Genomic DNA, 21,170 nt, shown 5'->3' with positions numbered 1-21,170 from the left:
GTCCTGTGTCCAGTTCTGGGCTCCCCAGTACAAGAGAGACATGGCACTCCTGGAGAGAGTCCAGCGGAGGGCTACCAAGATGATTAGAGGGCTGGAGCATCTCTCCTATGAAGAAAGGCTGAGAGAGCTGGGCCTGTTGAGCCTGGAGAAGAGAAAACTGAGAAGCTATCTCATCAATGTGTACAAGTATCTGAGGGGGGGGGTGTCAAGAGGATGAGGCCAGCCTCTTCTCCGTGGTGCCCAGTGACAGGACAAGAGGCAACGGGCACAAACTGAACCACAGGAAGTTCCATCTGAACCTGAGATAAAACTTCTTCACTGTGAGGGTGACTGAGCACTGGAACGGGTTGCCCAGAGAGGTAGTGGAGTCTCCTTCGCTGGAGATTTTCAAAACCCGTCTGGATATGACCCTGGGCAATATGCTCTAGAGGACCTTGCTTGAGCAGGGAGGTTGGACTAGACGATCTCCAGAGGTCCCTTCCAACTTAAACCATTCTGTGATTCTGTGTGATTCTTGTGATTCTGTGACTACTAAGGTCAATGTAGCCACCAAGGAGAGCTGGAGCAGGGAACTCCTCTGCCTGAAAAAATAACCCCGCAAAGAAAGTGGTTAGCTTCAGCCATCTGGGTACATAAATGCTTGTCCTGGCACAAGGGAGGTGGTGGGAAAATCGGCTGGGGAGGGAGGAGAAGAGAACTGGGGAAAAGTGCAGGATGTTATTTTTCAGCCACAGCCCATGTCTATACGCTGGGACTGCAGTGGTCACATCATCAGCCCCTCCTCTGGTCCTCACAGCTCCTGTTATATGAAGGAACAGAAAGAAAAAGGTTTCTGAAATAAGCAGAATTAAACTCTCTGGAGATGCCTACTTCAGGATTTGACGGATCCCCTGCTAAAAGTGGTGTATCTTTCTTCACTCACTCCAGAAGAAGGTTTAGGCAACTTGCTTTAATTAGAGACCTCAACCTCAGGGTCAATTTTAGAGACTGGCAAGATGAATCCCACTCATAATTTGCAGGAGGAGGAGGAGAATACAGCACCTTGGCAATTTTCTTAACTGGAGAAATCAAACAACCTTAATGACATGGGACAGCAACTACATAGATGCTACAAACCTCTAACAGTAATGACTCACACCTCTGTCGGCACTCCTAACGGTCAAAACTCCTGCAAATAGATGTTAACTACAAAACCATATTTGCCTGGATTTGTAATAAATTTAAGCACATACCACTTCTGCTTGTATAAAAATTCACTATAAAGCTGCAATTCCAATAAAGTGGAAAAAAGATATCTTCCTCCTTTGTCTTCAGAGAGGTATATTACTCAGAAAGGCACACATATACGAACTGAAGCATTTCACATCAATAAGTTACTTTTGATTAAAAATTCAAAGTTTGTGATGTAGATTTTTCAATGTTTCTTACACAGGTAATCGTCCATTTGAGACCTTAGCAGCTATCTTATTTACTTAACCAATACAAATGCTACTAAGCTACTGAACCCTAGATCAATATAAACATTACTTATATACCGAATCCTATTTGGGAGTTGCACTGCTTGCAGAATAAACTCAAAGACCACCAGGCTAAGGAACTTCAGGGTTTATTTTTCTTCACAGAGGTGGAGATTTGGGGTGAGCAGTAACAGTTGAAAAGCAGGAAATCCTTAATCAAAGAACCAAAATCTTACCTCACCATGCAAAACTATGTTTTCTGAATGCAGAGTTAAGTTTTTGCACAGTGCTGTCAGTGCCCCCTTTCACAGATCCTGACCTCGTGCTATCAGAGATTAGCTAATGGGGTATCCAAGTAATGAACTAATTGGGAATCCTCGAGATGGACAACGAAAGTGCTCTCTGAAGAGCAGGACTTCACAGCAACACAACGCAAACAGAAATCTAGAAGCAAGTCTGCCTTCACATAGCCTAGTGTATGGTTCAAGATGTTCTTTCCCTGGCAGTTTAATACACATTAACAGAGCATGTTGTGAACTGTTTGCAGTAATATGGAAAGAATGGGACATTACCCCAGATTACTTTGCAAAATAACAAATTCTTTCACACTGGAACAACTTTTATACAAAAAATTAATCACATCAAGGCTGCTTACTCAAGACATCTCCTGGAAAAGCTTTACGTTAAGGCACAGCTGCTGCAGCTGCTGTGAAGCTACAGGATAAAATAATCAACATTTCATACTGGACTTCATTTCTCTCTCTCAGCTCTTATCTCTATATTCATGGAATAAAGCAAGCATAGTCAACCAAATTATCACGGATAAACACTGCCCATAAGCACTTTGTTTTCATAGGGTATAATATACTAAAATAATATAAAATAAAATCATTAGGACTTAAGTTTTATCTACAAAGAGATAAAAATCTACAGAAAATTAATCTTCTGCTCAGGTTAGGGAGGCAAGTCCTCCAACATGCTTATCTGAGAGAGCTTAATGAGCATATGTCAATGTTTAGTTCAGAAAATCCCTCTGCAGAGTTAGGAGTCCAAAGAAAGGCAAGAATACACTGCCTAGGCTTTTTTCCAGAACCATGGGGAAACACAGCACAATTTAGCAGATTCTGCTAGGAAACCGCTATGTTCACATCCTAGGCTTAGTACGGCATGCAAACACATGACAGCACAACTGCTTTGAAAAGACTCTCAGTATTGTTTTATAGTGCTGCAACCTATAGCTTATTCATACTTAACCAATGTAGACAAGTTCCCAAGAGGGCAAGTGGCTTAAGAGTCACCAAAAAATATTGGATTCAATGGGAAATCAATAGTTGCTAGGTTCCAATAAGACAGTTGTGGGTTCTAAATCACTTTTGAAAATCAAGTATAGGTACCTGTCACACTGTCTTCAGTTGAACACATAAGAAAATAGCCATGTACACATATGAGCAGGCTGATATCACAGCTTGTGAGAACAGATTTGGAACTATGTTCACAAATGTCTGCTTATGTCCCTAGAGTACTGTTTTTTTTTTTTTTTTGGTTAGTTTATGCAGGACACAGCTGCTTCAAAACAGAACAGCTAACTTACAGGCACTCGCAGTTTGACCATATTACTCATATTATGTAGCATTTATTGCTATTTGGTCCTTGATTTCAAGGGAGCCTTCAACTTATTGAAAGTTCTAAATAGTGAAATAGTAGTTAAGTATTTTACTGAAAATTATTTATTGGTCTTTATTTTGAATCACTGAGTGGAGTCAAATTTGCCTAAATTAGTGCCTGGCTGTAGAGGGTGGGTTGGGTGGATTTTTCTTGATAGACCACCTATGTTTCCTCTACAAGCAGCAGAAAGAGGTACATATTTCAGAACAACTGCAGATGGTGGTCATTTTTCTTATATTTGACATGTCTCTATCTTGAGAAAGATGAAATCAAGAGGATGTAGTAGGTCTACCTGTGATACTGCTTCTATCACAAAGGGGTGGTAACAGTTCCCATAATTGTTAATAATTCTAGGGTATACCCAGGCAGTAAGATAACTGGGTTCCCCTTCAGTCTTACAGGGTTTGATTTCACATTTCCAGGGAATGCTCCATCACTCTACAGGAGATTCTAGTAAGTACTCTCGCTAGCTCTTATTAAACTAAAGCTGTTACGCAGCCAGGAACAAAAGGCATTGAGTCAAAAAATGAGCACATAATGTTTTAACTCTAGTTTATCTATTGAAGCATAAAAGTTTGGGATTGCAGATCCTGTTCGTTATAATAGGTATACATTTTATGTCATATTGTTAATGGGTAAAAGCAAGAAGTGTCTTGAGACCACTGTTTAGAGTGCCAGTTTTATTCTTTTCTCACCAAATGCCCTAACCAGTAGGAAAATGGAAGGAAAAAAAATGTATGTTCACACTCTTTGACACAGAAGAAAACCTAAACTGTGAATCTCCCGTATCATGCATGACAACTCCAACAGCTTGAGCTTAAGCTGAAATCACTAACTGTAGACCTGATCATACCAAACTGTATGGATTTCTCAGTGGACTTCAACAAGTTAAGGTGAATACTCATCTTCCAACTTGTGATCATAACAAGCAACTAAAAATACCCTCCTTGCTTACCAGAAGTTCCCCAAGATCTACTGAAGGTAGACTCCTATGGGGCACAACAGTCTTGCCTAGGCAAGATAGATCAGATGTCACATTTTGCTTATATTTGCACTGTATTTCTATACATCTTTCACTAAAAGTCCACTGATACTTTCACTTAATGATGAAAACTCCCACAACCAGCTGGAAACCTAAATAATATTCACCATAAACCACAGAAACTTTTAAAATAAGTTGTGTAGCACCATAATCATCAGAAAGGATATTTCTAGTGCAGCCAAAGTCTGTTTAAATAGAAATATGTTATGAAAAGACAAATTAAGAAGTTGCATGAGTCCAGATTTCAAGCTGGAGATAGTGACAGGAAGTAAAATCATGAGCAAAGGAGCACAAGACAAGGTAAGATGCAGCCATTGACAAGGACACTTCACCTGTGAAACGAGCAAAGCTGAACAGCAACCCTGATCTCTTGTCTTTGCTCTACTGCCCTTTGTAGAGCACCAAAGTAGTGGAAAGACTAAGGGCGGCTAGTCAGCACCAGTTTTGAAGTGGGGTATTTTTTTAAATAGTGTGTGTATGTAGTGCCATGCATGTCATGACTAGGCAGACCTTGTTAGTACTGCCATACTACTAATAATTACTAATCTAATAAGAACATGTTTTACTACCTCGGCCTTAGCTTTGTCCGAAGGCAGACAGAGAGTCTATTTGCATAACATTTTCTTGCAGAGTTGAAACATACTTTTAAGCCAAGCTTTCACAATTTAAGCATTCTTTTGGAAAGCATCTTGATATTAGTAAGGCAAGTGCTACCTAGACATAGCTCATGTAAACAACCAACCTGTGCATGGTCACCACATATAGGAAATAGTTTGTTAACAGCCAGGTGAGGTGTTTTTCCTTGTGAGAATTTTTTTTTCCCCATGTTTGCTTATTTGGACATTTTTACAAGGAAATTATCCCCAGGCAGCAGTTTATAGGATAAACTCTGACAACTGTATCTTGGAAAATTAGACTAGCAAATGTGCATTCTGCATAATGTTCAGTATTGAGAGAAATATAGCTTCTCATAATCTAAGCACAGCAGGCAGAGGCCTGCAGCTATACTTAATTAAAATAGTAGTGATACGCTTTTACTCTTCATTACTTACGGCTTATGCCTAGTTTCATCTAGAACATTCCCACTTTTTTCTGAAAAATCAGATTTATCATGCTATTCTACAACTCAAACTAAAATGTGAAATACAAACATTGAAGTCCCTTCTCCCCCTTCTCTAATAAACCCTGTGTTTGTGAATTCTGTCTGCAGAAAAATGGGATTATGACAAGGACATTCTGAATCTCCTCAAATTTTAAGGACAAAGAAATAAAACCCATTCGTATGCTGCTTGTGGAGCAAGCAAGCACACCACAAAGATAGTGCTTCTTTAGTGCCAGACACTAACATCAGGACCACACGTACAGACGCTGCAGATGAAACTAAAATTTCCTATATCAACAGCAGTTATATAAATGCACACCTAGATAGCATAAAGGATAAATATGTATTTTTATAGTGCATATATACCCATTGATAGCAAGGACATTAAAGTGTTAAGAATCAAAACGCACTTCATTTTTTTCCAAAAATATTGATTCTTTTTCCTTAAAATCTTCATTGCCAAAGATATGTTTTCCATACTCTTGCCAACAGAACAGCTTCCAACAGTTCAAGTCCATCACAGCTTTGATGACTCAAAGCATGTACTCTTCATTTTACAAGAATTCTCACTTTTCACATTTTCACTGTTATCAGTAGCCATTTTTCCATAATATACTTTAAAATTTCACTGTTACAAGTACCTCTTCACACAACTGTAATCAGAAAAGACAAAAAATTTGCTGTTGCATCACTCTTCAAATGCTTTTAGATTCATCAGTCATTTTTGCCATAATAATTTAATCTCTCCTTAACACCACAGTGCTATGCTCTCAATCACAGCTCAGAGGGCAACTTGCTATGTGAATTCAAACCACATTCATTCATTGTAACATTACTAGCTATTTCTAACAAAATGTTCCAAAAAATGGTAAGCTACATTGTTGCTTAAATATGGTACTTTTTTTCTGGTGATGTACTGCCTGAATGCAATATTTAGCTTGTTTACATAGGTCTTGCTAGTCTACAAGACTTCTCGGCTAAGTTTAGCATTTCTATCTCAGACAGATTAAAATTAGGAATGCTGTATAGCAATTTGTGTCATTTTAATAGAGAACATGGGTGCGTGTTCTTCGCGGTAGTATTAAATCCCCATAGACTCTGTACCCCTTCTCCTGTTGAGAAGTTATTTAAATTTGTGCAACTTAAACCTCACATTTATCCATAAGCATGGGGAAAAAAAAAGTTTAGGTAAACATATAAATATAGCTCTTACACAGCTGACCGTAACTGGTGCTTCTGAGACCGTATTGCCTTAGTAATAGTCCACAACTGTCATGACTGTCTAAATCTACCTTAATTCAAGTTTTTGATTTAAAGGAAAAGCCGGACAGGGTTATGTACATTCTTAAGTAAAAAGTGAGAGAATTTCAGTTAATAAGATTTATCAGCTATTTCTTTAAGAGAAAATATTTGAAAACCTTTCACTCAGTATTACTACCGATACTGCAGGAAGCCACAGGCTGGCATACCACTAAGAGCAAACCCAACAGAAACTTTATTTTTGATGTGGCAGTGTTCACCCACGAGTAACTACCATTAACACTTACGTGACCTTTCAAGGTAAAGTTTCAACTAACACCAAACTCAAAAGCTAACTGCTGCTGAAAGCGATGGAACTGCTATCGCATGTCCACCTCCAAAAGCAACCTCTGCCCCTGCACTCCCACTCCTGGAGCTCATACAATACCACAAGCCAATGCAGCTTGCTAGGCTGGCAAAAAGATAATCTTAAGCTGTTCCTCCCCGCTCATAACCTAAATCAACTTTATGTAAGCTTCAGTGAGCTGAACCAGCCTTCCAAAGGGGCAGATGAGCAAAAAAGAAGCAATTTTAAAAAAGTCACAGCTAGTCTTCAGACTTATGAAATTAAATTATTCTCTTTTGGTGCTGCTAAAACAACCTAAACCCAGGCTGTCCTGGGCACACTTTCCTTCTCTGCTCTCCTTAGATGAATTGCTTGTGATTGCACTGTAGCCTAGTGACCCAGTTTGCAGAGCTAATCTGTTTCAAAAGCAAGCTGAAAAAACAGCAATCTATTTTCAGACAGGTCAGCTCCTAGAGCTGGTTGGCTATCAAATACCTGCACGAGCACCAGTATTAATGCAACATGGAAGGAAAAGAAAACGTGCAAGTAGGGCAGGACCAGAATAGCCCAGTTTAGGCCGATTTAATCTGCTGCAGAATACTTATTCTCCCTCTTTCTAGGTGATGTAACATACTAGATTTTAATCAACTTTTAAACTTAAAAATATACAGGATGCAAAGCACAAATTCTGTTGATGGCATTCAGCAAGTTCAGCTACAGTTTGCTGAAACTCTATTTAATTTTAAAAGGGCACCTGACTGCCATCTCTGCTGAACTTTAGTCCTGAAATGACGAAGCATAAGATGTTAACAAGTATTTCTGGAACTGAAAATCTATTTTAAATATTTTTAAATTAGCAGTCTTAAAATGATTCTTAAATCCTAACTAGCTAATATATCTGGCTTTCAAACCTGAGAATAGAAAAAGGTCTATGAAGGTTTTCATATTAGAGTACAAATACCCAAAGCTCGTAATACAGCAAGCCTGCTCAATTGTGTGTTTGCACAGCATCCAGCACGGTGGAGGCAGCCTCTGAGTAAGGGGCAAAGTACAACGAAGGATGTTAAGAGAAAGCACATTTTATTCCCCAGTGTTTGTGTTTCATTAAACAGTAAACTAATGTTTTTAATCAGTTGTTAGACTAAATTAGCTGGACAAAAAATTAAGACAACTGAAGAGCAAAGCACTGAAGTTATTTAATCCTTTATTTTTTTAATTCAGGATTCTAATGACAAGTACATAGTGTAAGGTTCATAGGTACAATCTAAATATTTAATTTTAAGTTTTTAAAGAGTCCCCATTCTAACATCACTTAGAATGAGGCTTGTACTGGAACAACTCTCATTCCCAACAGACTATCATCAGGCAAATTGCCAAAAAATGAACATGCAGAAATAATAATAGAAAAATGGCTTACATATAAACATAGATAGATTCAGAGCTATAATGCTATATATACATATGCATATATAAACCTCAGAATAACCTAGTCAGTAAGTGACATTTGGCTTCGTAATTGTAATTAGCACGTGAAACTGTTGCTCACATTCAAACAGTAACGACTAATGATGGTAATTAATGCAGTAACAGTAACTGGCTAGTTTGAATAACACAGTGAAACAGCGGACTCCTCCCAGATTTCAATCTTGCACAATTTCAGCACTTGCAAGAAATTCAGTCCCAGGAAAAACCAACTTCAGTCTTAAAATAAGTAATTTTCACAACAATTTTTGCATCACAAAGTGCTTGGTAAAAAAAGTCATCCTTGCCTAAACCAGCTGTTTATTCCTATATTTCCACTGGTTTATAGAGCAAGGTTTAAGCTATTTCTAAGAGATCTTCAAAAGATAACAACGAACGAAGTTTCTCCAAGGAGCTGGGCAGATGTACCAGACTGCGACTACTGAACAGAGACAGCTCCGCTTCTCCGGGACCCACTACCCACTTGGCACCCTTCTCTGTCACCAGCTGTTGACAATCTTTTTGGCCAAGCTATTTTTCAACCAGATCAAATATATCAATGACTTATTGCACAATACTATGATTGCTACTGCTGATGAAAGGAGGATGGCAAGACTGTGAGATAGCATAGAAGCAGAACAGCCAAGACTTACATTGGCATAAACTGCTGCACAGCCATGCTTCTAAGAAAAGAAAACGTTATTTCCAGTTGAATTCATCGTTCAGTGACCATTGGAACATTTTAAGAAATATGAAATTGAGAAATTTGAAAACAACTTGTCTACTGTATTGTTTTCAGATACCACTGATGAGTCAGGTTTTTTTTTTTTTTAATCTCCACAAAGAAAAACTGTTACAACTGCTTCCAGCTTTAATCATCTTTTTTATTACTGTCTAAACACTCTCCAAATTGGTCAGCTGGCAGTGATAAAAAGACTGGCAGCAATCTTGCATACTATCGTTATTCTTTAATGATAAAGCTAAGTTTTTCCACAAAAACTACTGATATCAGCAACATCCTATGTACCATGTTAGTCTACCTTTGAAAAGTTATGTAAGAAATTGGCTACCACACTCCTGTAGTGGAGGGAGGGAACACACACAGGAAAAAAGGATGTTCATCACTGCTCAAACTGCACTGTAAAACTGATAAACAACCTAAAGCTGATATGTACAGTACATTCTTCTGAAAAGAAAATTTGCTATTTCCTTTCTACATACACTCTTAGGTGTGAAGTCCACACCCAAGGAAAGTATAAACACTGAGATCCTTGAACACCTGTTTCTCACAGAGCAGTTTTGCATAGAACTCTCTAAAACAGTGATTAATTAGCGATTAACAATGAATAACACAAAATTACGTCTTCATTCTGAACCGTACAAGAAAAGCAAAGAATAAGTGTTCTTTGCTGAGAGAGCTGGGCCTGGTGAGCCTGCAGAAGAGAAGACTGAGAGGCGATCTCATCAATGTATACAAATATCTAAAGGGAGGGTGTCAAGAGGAGGGGTCTAGACTATTTTCAGTGGTGCCCAGTGACAGGACAAGAGGCAATGGGCACAAACTGAAACACGGGAAGTTCTGTCTGAACATGAGGAAAAACTTCTTTCCTGTGAGGGTGACCGAGCCCCGGACCAGGTTGCCCAGAGAGGCTGTGAGGTCTCCTTCCCTGGAGATGTTCAAAACCCATCTGGACGTGCTCCTGTGCAATGTGCCCTCAGTGACCCTGCTTGAGTAGGGGGGTTGGAATAGATGATCTCCACAGGTCCCTACCAACCTTGGCCATTCTGTGATATGTTATGTTTCAAAATATTATACTTGCAGATTATGACGCTTTGCAAATGCAAACGCATATAACTTACATTCATGCACAGCTGAAGGATAGATTTCTATCTCAAAAACAGCAAATCGAGATTTTAGAAATAGTCAATCATTATATTTTATGAAGATGAGCCTCATTACTCCTCTCAGTATCTGGACAATCTTCAACAAACACTACAAGCAGAGAACATTACCTTACACTAAATATAGCCTTGCAAAAACTAATTTTGCAAATGGTTTTTCGCTATCTCTTTAGTATCTTAAATTCTACCAAACAATGTTCCTATATAAGAAGATGATAATCCTCAGAGAAGATAATTCTGACTTTATACTATGCCATAGCCCATCATGAGTAATTTGCTAATACAGAGGAAAACAGTGTTAAGTTCAAAAAAAAAAAAAAAAAAAAAACACATACAAAACCCTCAAATGCACTATTCAAAAGGCAGCTAGTAATCAATGTTACTTACTCTAGTTAATCTTGTAGATCATATTAACAAAAACCTCTTTATTCCTCCATTTTATCATCAAAATATATCACTTGTCCACTGGAGAAGTGCAAAGTCTTCAGCCATCTCACTATCAAAGATCTGGTAGTAATAAAAGAATTCATCTTGCTGCAGAATTTAACCCAAATTTAATGATAACCGACTACTGAGATGTCATTTTTAGATCCTTGAGAGAGTGCTTTTTATTTTAAAAAGACTACATTTTCTATCTATCTTCATTTCAGAAATAAGCTTCCTTTTTACCTGTACTCGTCTCTGCAAAAATCCCTTTTACCCAAGATCAATAAAACTAGATAGCTGAGGGCCCAGACAGAGCTTGGATGCTGCCCAGTTTAATACTTGAGCAACTGAATTTGCAAAGGTGCAGGCCAAACTATTTGAATGCCAGGTCCTTCAAATGATTTCCTATAGTCATCCCACAAGTAACTTCAGCAGAACCATACAATAACCTAGTTCAGGACAGCCCAAGACCACAGAATATACCCCCACAAGTAAGGTCAACATACAAAGACACTGAATAGATGAGGACAAATCAAGCAGCTTCACAGTGTAGCTAGCTGCACGGAAGAAAGATGTTAATCTTGGTGCCTATGTCTTAGATTAACGCTGCGTTAAGACAATTTTAACCACAGTTCTAGCAAACTACGGAGTGACAGTGTAGCCTTTTTTTTCCTTTTCCACAAGAAATGGCTTTGCATCCTGATCTCAGCATTTACTTGGAGGTCAAGGTTCTAGCAAACCAGATATCTCAGTCTCAGGTTTGTTTTTCAAAACCACATTCTCCAGGATAAAATACGCAGAATGCCCAAGATACTACCTTTGACTCACAATACCACGATGCTCTAAATTAAATACTGACTCTTTCTAAATTGATCTAATAGAAATATTTTTCTTCTCTTTTAAATAACCACAGATCAGTCATTTTTGCTTGAGGGCAAGTTCAATGTTTCAGTTCTGCCCAACATATAATTTCTGTTTTTCTTTTTACCACAAAAAAACAAGAAAAGGAGAAAGAAAGCTTTCACTTTTTCAGTTCAGATTCCACATCAAGTGCTATTATTTGCACAGCTCTATAAGTAAAAAAGTATTTGTTAATAGCCATAATAAGAGTTAACTACATGTGAGTACTTAATATGTATGCTACACAGAAATTTATAGTTTAATACATTAAGATTCCATATAAACCTGCATAAGCAGGTTCTCCTTCCTGCTTAAGCAGTAGAAACTATCAGGAGGAGAAGTTAAATCTAAGCTAGCTACGTCAAAACTAGGACTAAGTTGAGCATTAAAAAAATCTTGTACACCAATCAAAAAAATGAGCTGAAGATACTATGTTGATCTTTTCTCTATTTTTCTTTATAATACTGGATATTGAATACGTTACGGTTTATGAGCGTTTGAGTATTTTAAGAACAATCTATTTTTAAACATCATCTCACAAATCACAACAGTTTAGGAAAAACCACTGTAGATAGGAAACTATTAATTTTTGGCAGAATTTATCAATGTTGCATAGATACTTTTCTTTGGGAGAAAGAAAAGGAGGAAAAGGGTAGTAAGAAGACACCAGTCTTCACAGAACAGCGAATCGCTGTCATAGTTCCAAAACCAAAGTTAAGGTTTCAATCTCCAATTTTGTTACTTAAAACTTCCTCCTCTAATAAAAAACACAAGGACACTAACAATATTTCACTGCTGCTGTTGGAAAAGAAAGAAAACACACAAAACTGCTTCTAAGATAGAAAATATTTCATAACCCTTTTCGCACCTGACTAAAGAGGAATTGAGAAAGACATAGACAAAAGATTATTCTAATGTGTTAGACTGCCTCTACTGAGTGACATCCCAAACAGGATTACAGAGTCAGGTAGGAATCGTACTACCTTTCCCAACATAAAACATTAATATTATATACTCATCAGGCAAGTTTCCCTACCGCCTGCTTGGATAATCACAAATTTTGCACTATATTAGTGGCTTCTCCATCTCTGCAGATTTAAAACAACTTCAACTGGTTAATGGGAAAATAAAGTAGTCTAGGAAGTCTACAGAACCACTCTAATCAGTTTAAAAATAGAAAAATAAAACAAAGTAGCTATTATCAAAAGTGCAGTGTGTTAAATAACAATATTCTGTTAAATAGAACACCTAGAGTACTACAAAATACATCCGTACTATTTAGTGACGCATAATGAGATGTCCATCGTCTCATTTACGGAAGTCACAATTTTCATTTTCTCTGCATGACATTTTCAATATGAACTTAAACATGCCTATATACACATCTTAAATCAGGCTAGAAAGCCATACAATCTGTTAAGAACACAGCTAAAGCACATGTTATCTTACAATCAAGTTCTATATATACTTTTTACTGGGACTGACACTGCTATCCATTTGGAGGTGGAAAGAAAGTTTAGAGAGAGGTCTCACAAAAGATATATCCTGACTTACAATTGTAACAGTTTAAGTCACCAATCATACCCATGGAGGATAAACTGGAGGGGAGGAGGAAAAAAAAAAGTTTTATTTCCCTTCTCTTGGTAAACATGCAAATGACTTTGTAGGCCACCCTATTATCTCCATAACCACAATAGCTCACAGACAACGGTGATCAATACTGTGGTCAGTTGTGGTCATAGCCAGTAACATCATCCTTTTTTCAGAAAGTTGACAACAGAACACACAACAAAACAGAATAACACAGAGAGAGGAAGAACTAGAAAGAAGCAAGGAGACAATGCTGGCCACTTATGAAATACTATCCAGCATAAAAACAAATCAACTAATTTCAGCTTTTTGTCACAACGGGCGTCTTACATCAGATAGAGATATTGCCAATATCTGTCCAGAAGACCACGCTGCAGAATTTGTTTATGTACAATCCTCTTGGAAATTCATGATGTGACACTCGTTCTTGAAAAATAATGAACATTCTCTTCAGAAATAACAGCTACATTCCCTTACGCTAAAGCTTCATTTCCCTGTAAAACCTTGTAACACGTGTGTTTGGGTAAAAAGTACACAAACAGACAGACACCAGCAGAAGCCAGAGCAAAAGCCTGAAAGAAGGTGATGAACTATCTAACTGGCAATGCCAAAACTGCTAATCAGAATGCTACAGCTATGAGGGTCTTCAAAGCCAGGCAGGACAGAGGTAGGAGACGAAAAACTGTAGACTCAGCTCTATAAAAAGAGATGGGAGACGAGGGATAGGAAAGAATAGTGTAAGGACTAGGATCCAATTTCTTCATTTGCAAACAGCATTTTTTTTTTTAAGTCCCTGATAAAGGTGAGGCTCAAGGATGCACAAAAAATCCTATAACTAACTCTGAGCTTTCTGCTACTGAGATAGGCAAATTTCTAAAGGGCAGAAAATGTGGTGGATAGCATAAAAATCTAGTTGGGGGAATACTACATATCCTGACAAGTGTTGTTTAATGACACTTCCAAAAACAACAAAAAAAATCTGATTACATGCTGTCTTAATAACATTTTATAACATTTTAAAGATTTAATTTATGCAATTGCTTTATGAGCTCTACCAATAGATTGCAAGAAGCTTGTGTGCACGTAAATATATGTCTGTGCGTGCATATATATGTGTACATATATATATATATACACACACACACATAAAAAGCATGTCAACAACAGGGACTCCCTATCAGAGGGAAGACAGATTGCATCTCCTAAGAGATGCCTAAGCCTGGGAGAACTGGCCACCCTTAAATTAAATAAATAAACAAACAAGCGTTTGAAGTTCCAGAAAAGCAAATGATAGTATAAGAGGCTCCACTACCACAAAGCCTGGATTCTCTTTTTTCTGGGTCTGTCTAACCAATTACCCTTCCAAACGCCATGTGAGAAGGAATGAGGCATCTTAAAGCTAGTTAGTTTGCCACACTTAAGACTGATAATAAAAAAACTTGCCTGTTTTAACACTAACTTTGCAGTCCTCCCTCAAAAAACCCCACTCCCCAAACCACATGACGAGTGTGACACTTTGTCTGCACTAACAAGGAAAGGCGGTAGTGCAGTTCAGCCACCACTCCCTATTTGCAGCGCTGACATGAGCAAAAGCTGCACCAGGCATCATAAGCAGAACTGCATCTGCCTTTCCTGAAGGAGCTCAGACCTGCAGGGAGAAGAGGAATATCAGGGAACCTGTCTGTCTGTTTGAAAGAGAGAAAGAAAAAACAGAAGAAGAGTATGCTCAAAAGGACAGTCTTTCATGATTTACAGAAAGGGTCTCATCACAGAGCAGATATTTCAACAGAACTATTTCTAAAGGCCACGTTACCAAGAGGTATTGGCAGCCAGGAAGTCTGTAACAGGCTGAGCACAGTGCTGGAAGAACTGCCTTCTTGGAGAAGACTTAAGAGCTAAACATGCATCACTTCAGTTGACTAAATCAAGACTGCCGGAAAGGCAGGCACAACAGCTATTTACAAACAACTGAAGACCATTCATACCAAAAGCAGTAAGGGAATCATGTTCACGTCAGCCCAAAATACAGCATGCATCAACCCTGTGCTTGCACTGCTCCCTCTGAGCTTGCCTTTTTGCTACCTAAGTTATCTACTGCCTCAGCTGCTTGCTATAGCACTGCACTCTTTTTTACATCTGCATCACTACAGATGTACGCTAAGAAAAGTATAGGGGGGGATGGTGAAGAGCAGAGGGATGAAATCATGAATCGGGAAGAAAGAACAGCAGGAAAAGCTTCCGGACAGTTTGTATTCAGCTGTGGGAATCACCTCCCAAAGGAAGTGGTGGAAGATTAACCCACTTGAGTCATTTAGAACTAGACAAGACAAACACTAAAATTATGCCCTTGTACCAGAAATTCAGGAATATGCTAGAGAAACTTGCATTCTTCTGCATCAGTTTTTCATAAAGGTGGGCAAAATTAGGCCCACCTAGGCCCTAGGATTATGTAGATCAGATTATCAAAAGTTTTAAAAAAACAAAACAAAACAGCAGACTGATCTCCCTGGCTGCATACAGAAAATCCACAGCAGCAACAAAAAGAATAGCAGTTTTTTAGCTGTTCAAGTTTTATTTTAAAATAGAACTGGTTTATTTATTATATGGCTGGCAAATAGCTATGGCACTAATCAACTCTAAATTTGATAAAGATGGGATTCTATTCTCCACGGTTGTCAAGTTTGCACCTTTCACTTTACTACGCATATTTGAAAAGGACAAAAGTTTAAGGCATCTTCATCATAAACTTGCCTCATCTTGCCTACATATTGCCAGCGGCTCACTGTTTTTGCAATCTTTATAAAGCAGCCTTAGGTAAGCTTGCAAAATGCTATGTAATCACTTGCTAGAGGCAAGTAATATTTTTTATGACAGGAGAATGTATCATCAGCTTCCTCATGAGGGTGGTTGTGAACTTTGCGCCTCTGCTAGAATGTCTTCACTACTCTGGAAATCTAGTTTAATTTACTCTAATTTACATATTTCTAGTAGCAAATTATTTCTTAAAAAAAAAAAAGTTGCTACCAAGTCATCTCATGTCATAGTTGCAAACTGATTTGCTTAGGCTACCACCATCACTTACTGAATGACAAACGTACCAGAAGCACAGATTATCTAAATCTATTTGCATATATGCAAAGTCCTACTCCACTTCAATGCTTAAGTACATGCTCAGCACCAGCCATGCGTGGTTTCACTGATCTGAATCCTTGCTCCTAAAGATATATGTGTGTTGGCAGGAACAGGACTGTAGCAATACAGCAAGGGCAAATCTAACAGAAAAATCACCATTTGCACCTGAGAAGTACAGGCACATATGTTGGCATGAATGGACTGCTGTGTTATACCAAGGGCAAATCCGAAAAAAAAAAAAAACCCAAAACAAAACAGGCTGGGTTTTTTTTTCTCCCCAGAATGAAAAATATTCTCCAAGTTTAATCAGCAGTCTGACATTCATTCCATCAGATAAAGAAATCTAACATTGGGTCAAAACACGACCTAAGCAGTGAGTCAGAAAAGAATTTTCTGTCACTTTATGTTTCCTTCCAAACATCGTGCGTATGAAGATAACATATTAGACATCTCGCATGTTAGACCAAACATTGCTTTTGCATTGCTGTAAACTACTCCCGAAACCATCAGCAGAACCAGACCGTATAAAGCGGCCTTACGTTCCCATAACCCCACTTTCATCCTCAAGTAAGCTAACAGCCAGCTGTAAAGGCTCACTGCCAGCTTAGAGCAAAAACGCACCAGCTTCAACGGCAGGCGAGTCGAGCAGTCCAGTGGCTGCACCGCGACCGCGCAGCCGTCCCCACGGCACAGAAGCCTGCTCTCAACGGCCGACTGTAATAGCCACGTTCAGGCCAGGGACTCTAGAGACAGGCGGGTGGTGAATTCCCGCACGGAGGCACTCTTCGCGCTCTTATTCCTTATTTCCTGACGCCAGCCCTGACCGCTGCGCGGCCGCCGCGCCAGCCCCCTCGCCTCGCCTCGCCTCGCTCCGCAGGGCCGCAGGGCGCCCGCCGCGCCCCGCGCTCGCCGAAAACTTCGGCTCCCCGCCCGCCGCCCGCCCTGCCGCTGCGGCCGCGGCCGCTCTCCGCTGGTCGCCGCGCAAGCCGGCGGCGCGCACAAAGGCGCGGCCCGGCCGCCGCCGTCCCACCGCGACAGGAAGCCGCGGCCGGGCCCGGCACCTTCCCGCCTGGTCGCAGCAGGCGGGCGGGCTGCTGCCTCCCCCCCGCGGCGGGGCACCGGCGCCGGCGGCGACTCCCCGCACCGTGAGGAGCGTCTCCCCCCCCCCGCCCCCGCCGGCACCGCTTCGCCCGCTCCGATCCCCGCCTCGTCCTCCCGCTACCTCGGCCATGGCCGCGGCGCTGCTGGCTCGGGACAGGGGGCGCGCTCCGGCGCGCCCGACTGAGGCGCCTCCTCTGTCCCGGGAGCGCGGGCTGGGCGCGGCGCGGCTGGGCTCCCCGTCCGTGTGTCGGCCCGTCCGCCCCGGGCCGCTCCGGCGCCGGCGCCGCTGCGCTCGCCTCAGAGGTGCTCGCGGGGAGCCCGGCGGGGGCGGGGGCGGGGGGACGGGGAAGAGGCTCCGCGCTCAGCCTGCTTTTACCCCGCCCCGGAAATACATAATACAGAATACATTCCTGTCCGTTGCCGTCAAACCTCGGGCGGGAGGGGAAGAGGGAAGGGCTCTGCCTGGGCGAGGGGGGCCGGGCCGGGCCCGCCGCCGCCGCCGCCGCCCGCGCTCCCTCAGGAGCGTCGCGCCGCCGGCCGAGCCGCGAATACCTCCGCGGGGGGGGGACGGGGGGCGCTCCGCCGGGCAGCTTTCCAGGAGGGCTTTTCTCCTTCTTGTCGTCTCCCCCCTCTCCCCCGACTTCGTGCCAACCTTCATCACCTTATTTGGTGGCGTTTTTATTCGCGCTCCGGCTCCTGGTTGCCGGGGGTCGGCGGCGGCTGCCTGTGAAAGGCGGTTTCCCGCCTTTGGGGCGGGGGGGGGGAGGCCGCCATGTCTGGGGCGTCCCCGGGGGTCGGGGGGCGTCCCCAGGGCGGAGGGGCCGCCGCGGGCAGGCGGCTGTGCCGCATGGCGGGCTGTGCGCGGACACGCGTGACTTCGGGGCGGCGCGTTCCCCTGGCTGCGGAGGGCAGGGCGGCGCTGCCGGGCGGGCTGGCGGCGGGCACCGCGCCTCTCCGAGCTGGCGGGCGCTTAACTTTCACACCGGACCTGGGCACCGGTTTCGCTTGCCGCTTTGTCGTTAAAAAGCCGGATCGTTTCTTTTTCAGGCGTCCTCCTTCCTCCGGCTCCAGCTGCTGCTGCTGCTGCAGTTCCTCCTCGCTTCTCTTGGCTCTAGTCACCGCTGTGAAGTGGATGCTGCGCTGCATCTTCCAGTTGCCACCTGGCAGCAACCGCTTCCCAGGAGCGGCGATGAGCCAGGCCGCAGCCGCGTCCAGCCCTGCGGCCACGGCCACGCGAGGCGAGGAGCCCGCTGAGAGGCCGCGTGTCCCCGCGCTTCGGTGGGGCACGCCGACAGGCCGACACGCTGCAGCGGTGCTCCCTAGTCAGAGCGCCGTAGGCACCTGGAAGAGCTGTGGCGTGGTAGAGCTTTTAGTGGATAATCGGCCAACCAATAATTAATTGCGAAAGTAAGGAAGGTTAATGAGCAGATGAATGGCTTGGGCGTTACACTTCATGCGTATCGTGCTGTTACACTCTAGGAGAAGACTAAAAAGTGGAACACTTAAGTTGCTTGGGCAGTACTTGCTGCTGATTGACACACGCTGTTAACGTTCCTTAAACACGCTTTAAAATACATTCTTGGGAGATGTACTGGCAAAAAAAAAAGTGGTATTAAACACTTATTTGAAGGTAAAATCTCAAGGGAAATGTAATCTATGGACTCTACAGTTCACAGAGGCAGACTGTGCCTTTATGAGTGACCCACTGCTTGAGCCTCTGTCAGTTCTTATTTTGGTATGATTAACTAAAGTGGTGCTGCAAGCTGATAATCATTTTATAGCTCTTCTTCTGCTTTATTATTAGTTGTGCTGAAAAAATAAAAAAACAGGGCTTCTGCGATTCAAATGTATGTTCAAATTGGCCAGTGCAGTTCTTCAGGATGTAGTCTCTCAATGTAGCTGCACTAGCAGAAGCTTTTAATGCTGCTACAACTATAATTTTAAAACTGTTTTAGTGGTGTTAGAAAATGAAATTGAAATGATAGGCTGCTGTTCAAAGCAGCTTCATCAAAGGTGAGCACAACAAATGAAGTGGAAAAGAGAGAGCTTTCTGATTGAAAGATAAAGAAGGCAGAGTACATATGTTGCATGTTAGATTAGTATGTAGTATTAATACTGCCAGAAATAAGGAAAGAAACTGCTATAAAACCAACCTTTTTAAAAAGTATGCAACACAAAATAAAGGCAAATGCAGAAGGGACAGCGATCTGCCAAAAATGTAAGAAATTTAAGTACTGAGGGGAGAAAAATGGCAGTTAGCCAAAGTCTCCTTCCATGCTCCTGTATTTCAGGAAAAAACCACGTTTTGCCAGAATATAAAAATGATGAGTAAAAATATACTATAGTATACTGCAAGCAGGTAGTGACAAAAATAGCCCTCATTCTCACTGCTATGTTTTGCTGAGACTGTGAGGTGTAAATGAAAATGTTTAGCAAAGAGATGCTTCAGGCACTGCTACATTGAGCTCAAACGCTGGTGTGTCACATTGACAGTGGCTGGCTGTGCTGTGCTACAGGATGTTGGCAAGAAAAATCCCCCAAACTGCTGGAAAGCTTACTGAATTATTTGACTGCTTTCTGGACTTCTTTTGGAGCATACAGATGCGTGTGAGGGCCATTTGTTATTTTCTAACACTTCTAAAGTACTAAAGATGTCAGAAGAAGTGCTTGAGGTATCTGAGCCAGCAGTTGCAATTGCAGATGATGTCAAAATGTTTATTGCAGTGTCTCCATATTATGGTATACATGACATCTGTGAGAGTGAACATGTTTTGCATGAAGGAGCTCAAGAAACTCCTGATTTTCATGGGTTGTTCAGGCAGCTAGGAAGTATGCTAGTCATTGTTAGGCTTGGTTTGTTAGTACTAGCCCAGATGGCATGTTCTGGTTATCCACATCCTTGCATCTCGTGGAAGATGGATGAGGAAATGTGACACGGGGGACAGGATTATGAAATGTTGTGCATTCTTACTGATTTATTTGATACTTCTGGATTTGCTATTGTGTTTTAGCTACATTTTTATATGTTTATGAGACAGCTTGGTTCTTTGTTACAAGATTTGGATACAAGTCCTTGACTCGTCCTTCTCCAAGTACTTGTGTGTTGTTGAACCAATATAATAACTGAAAAATACCAGAATTAAAATATTTTCGGTGAGTTTAATTAGCTTAACTTTATTAAAATACCATTTCATTTTCCTTTTTTTTAATGTGTATTTTATACTTGGGTTATGTTTAGAAAACAAGAAAGCCTGTAATTTGGTAATGACGCCTTTCAATTTGTGTGTAGCGTATGTTCCTTTTCTGTGAATGCTGTAAGAAATAAATTCCTGTGTTGTAGAGTATACCATCCCAGGAGAACTGTCGAAGTGATGTGTGCAGAGATATCAGCAAAAATAGCAAAACAGTTTGTAAGATACCTTTCATTTTTATGATTAATTGCATACCATATTATTGAAAAATTCAGACTTCTTAAGTAATCATTAAAATAAATATTTTAGTATATTATTTCTTTGAAAATATCTGAAGTATATTTTGCACATTAAATTACTTGGTAGGTACAGTTGATTTATTTAAGTGGTGGTGTATACCTACTAGAGTTTTGCTTTAAAAGCACACTGAAGTTCTGCACACTTTCACTCTGTCTAGCAATCTTTCAGTCCAAACAACTAGCAATAAGGAGGGGCCCAGTGTCACAGAACACCACTAAGTGGTTGGTGGAGCACCAGTGGTCTGTAGGCCGTGGTTTGAGAGTCTTCGGCCTATTTTTGGTTCATTTTTTTAATATACAGAAATTACCAGCATGAC

General features: G+C 41.2%; 1 protein-coding gene and 1 long non-coding RNA gene across 3 annotated transcripts in view; one reads left to right on the top strand and one right to left on the bottom strand.

The window, feature by feature from the left end:
- The window catches only part of ITGB1 (integrin subunit beta 1), a 52,050-nt gene extending 33,819 nt beyond the window's left edge, over positions 1-18,231 (bottom strand). Inside the window, exon 1 of one of the 2 annotated variants that reach the window (XM_068934397.1) lies at positions 18,025-18,231. Coding sequence is in view for 1 of the 2 variants with exons in the window: in XM_068934396.1 (XP_068790497.1) it covers positions 17,485-17,493 (9 nt within the window). In the remaining variant the exon portion in view is untranslated. Of the gene's footprint in view, positions 1-17,484; positions 17,756-18,024 lie in introns of those variants that run through there. The other variant, XM_068934396.1, reaches the window with a different exon arrangement.
- LOC138066290 (uncharacterized) lies at positions 17,886-18,992 on the top strand. Its single transcript, XR_011139574.1, has 2 exons — positions 17,886-18,032; positions 18,411-18,992. It is a non-coding gene; the product is annotated as an uncharacterized lncRNA (long non-coding RNA).
- Positions 18,993-21,170: the final 2,178 nt, after the last annotated feature.

This window comes from Struthio camelus, chromosome 2, assembly GCF_040807025.1.
Source record: "Struthio camelus isolate bStrCam1 chromosome 2, bStrCam1.hap1, whole genome shotgun sequence".
NCBI lineage: Eukaryota > Metazoa > Chordata > Aves > Struthioniformes > Struthionidae > Struthio > Struthio camelus.
The sequence above is the reverse complement of the archived record's forward strand: the minus strand, read 5'-3'. Positions and strand labels throughout refer to the sequence as shown.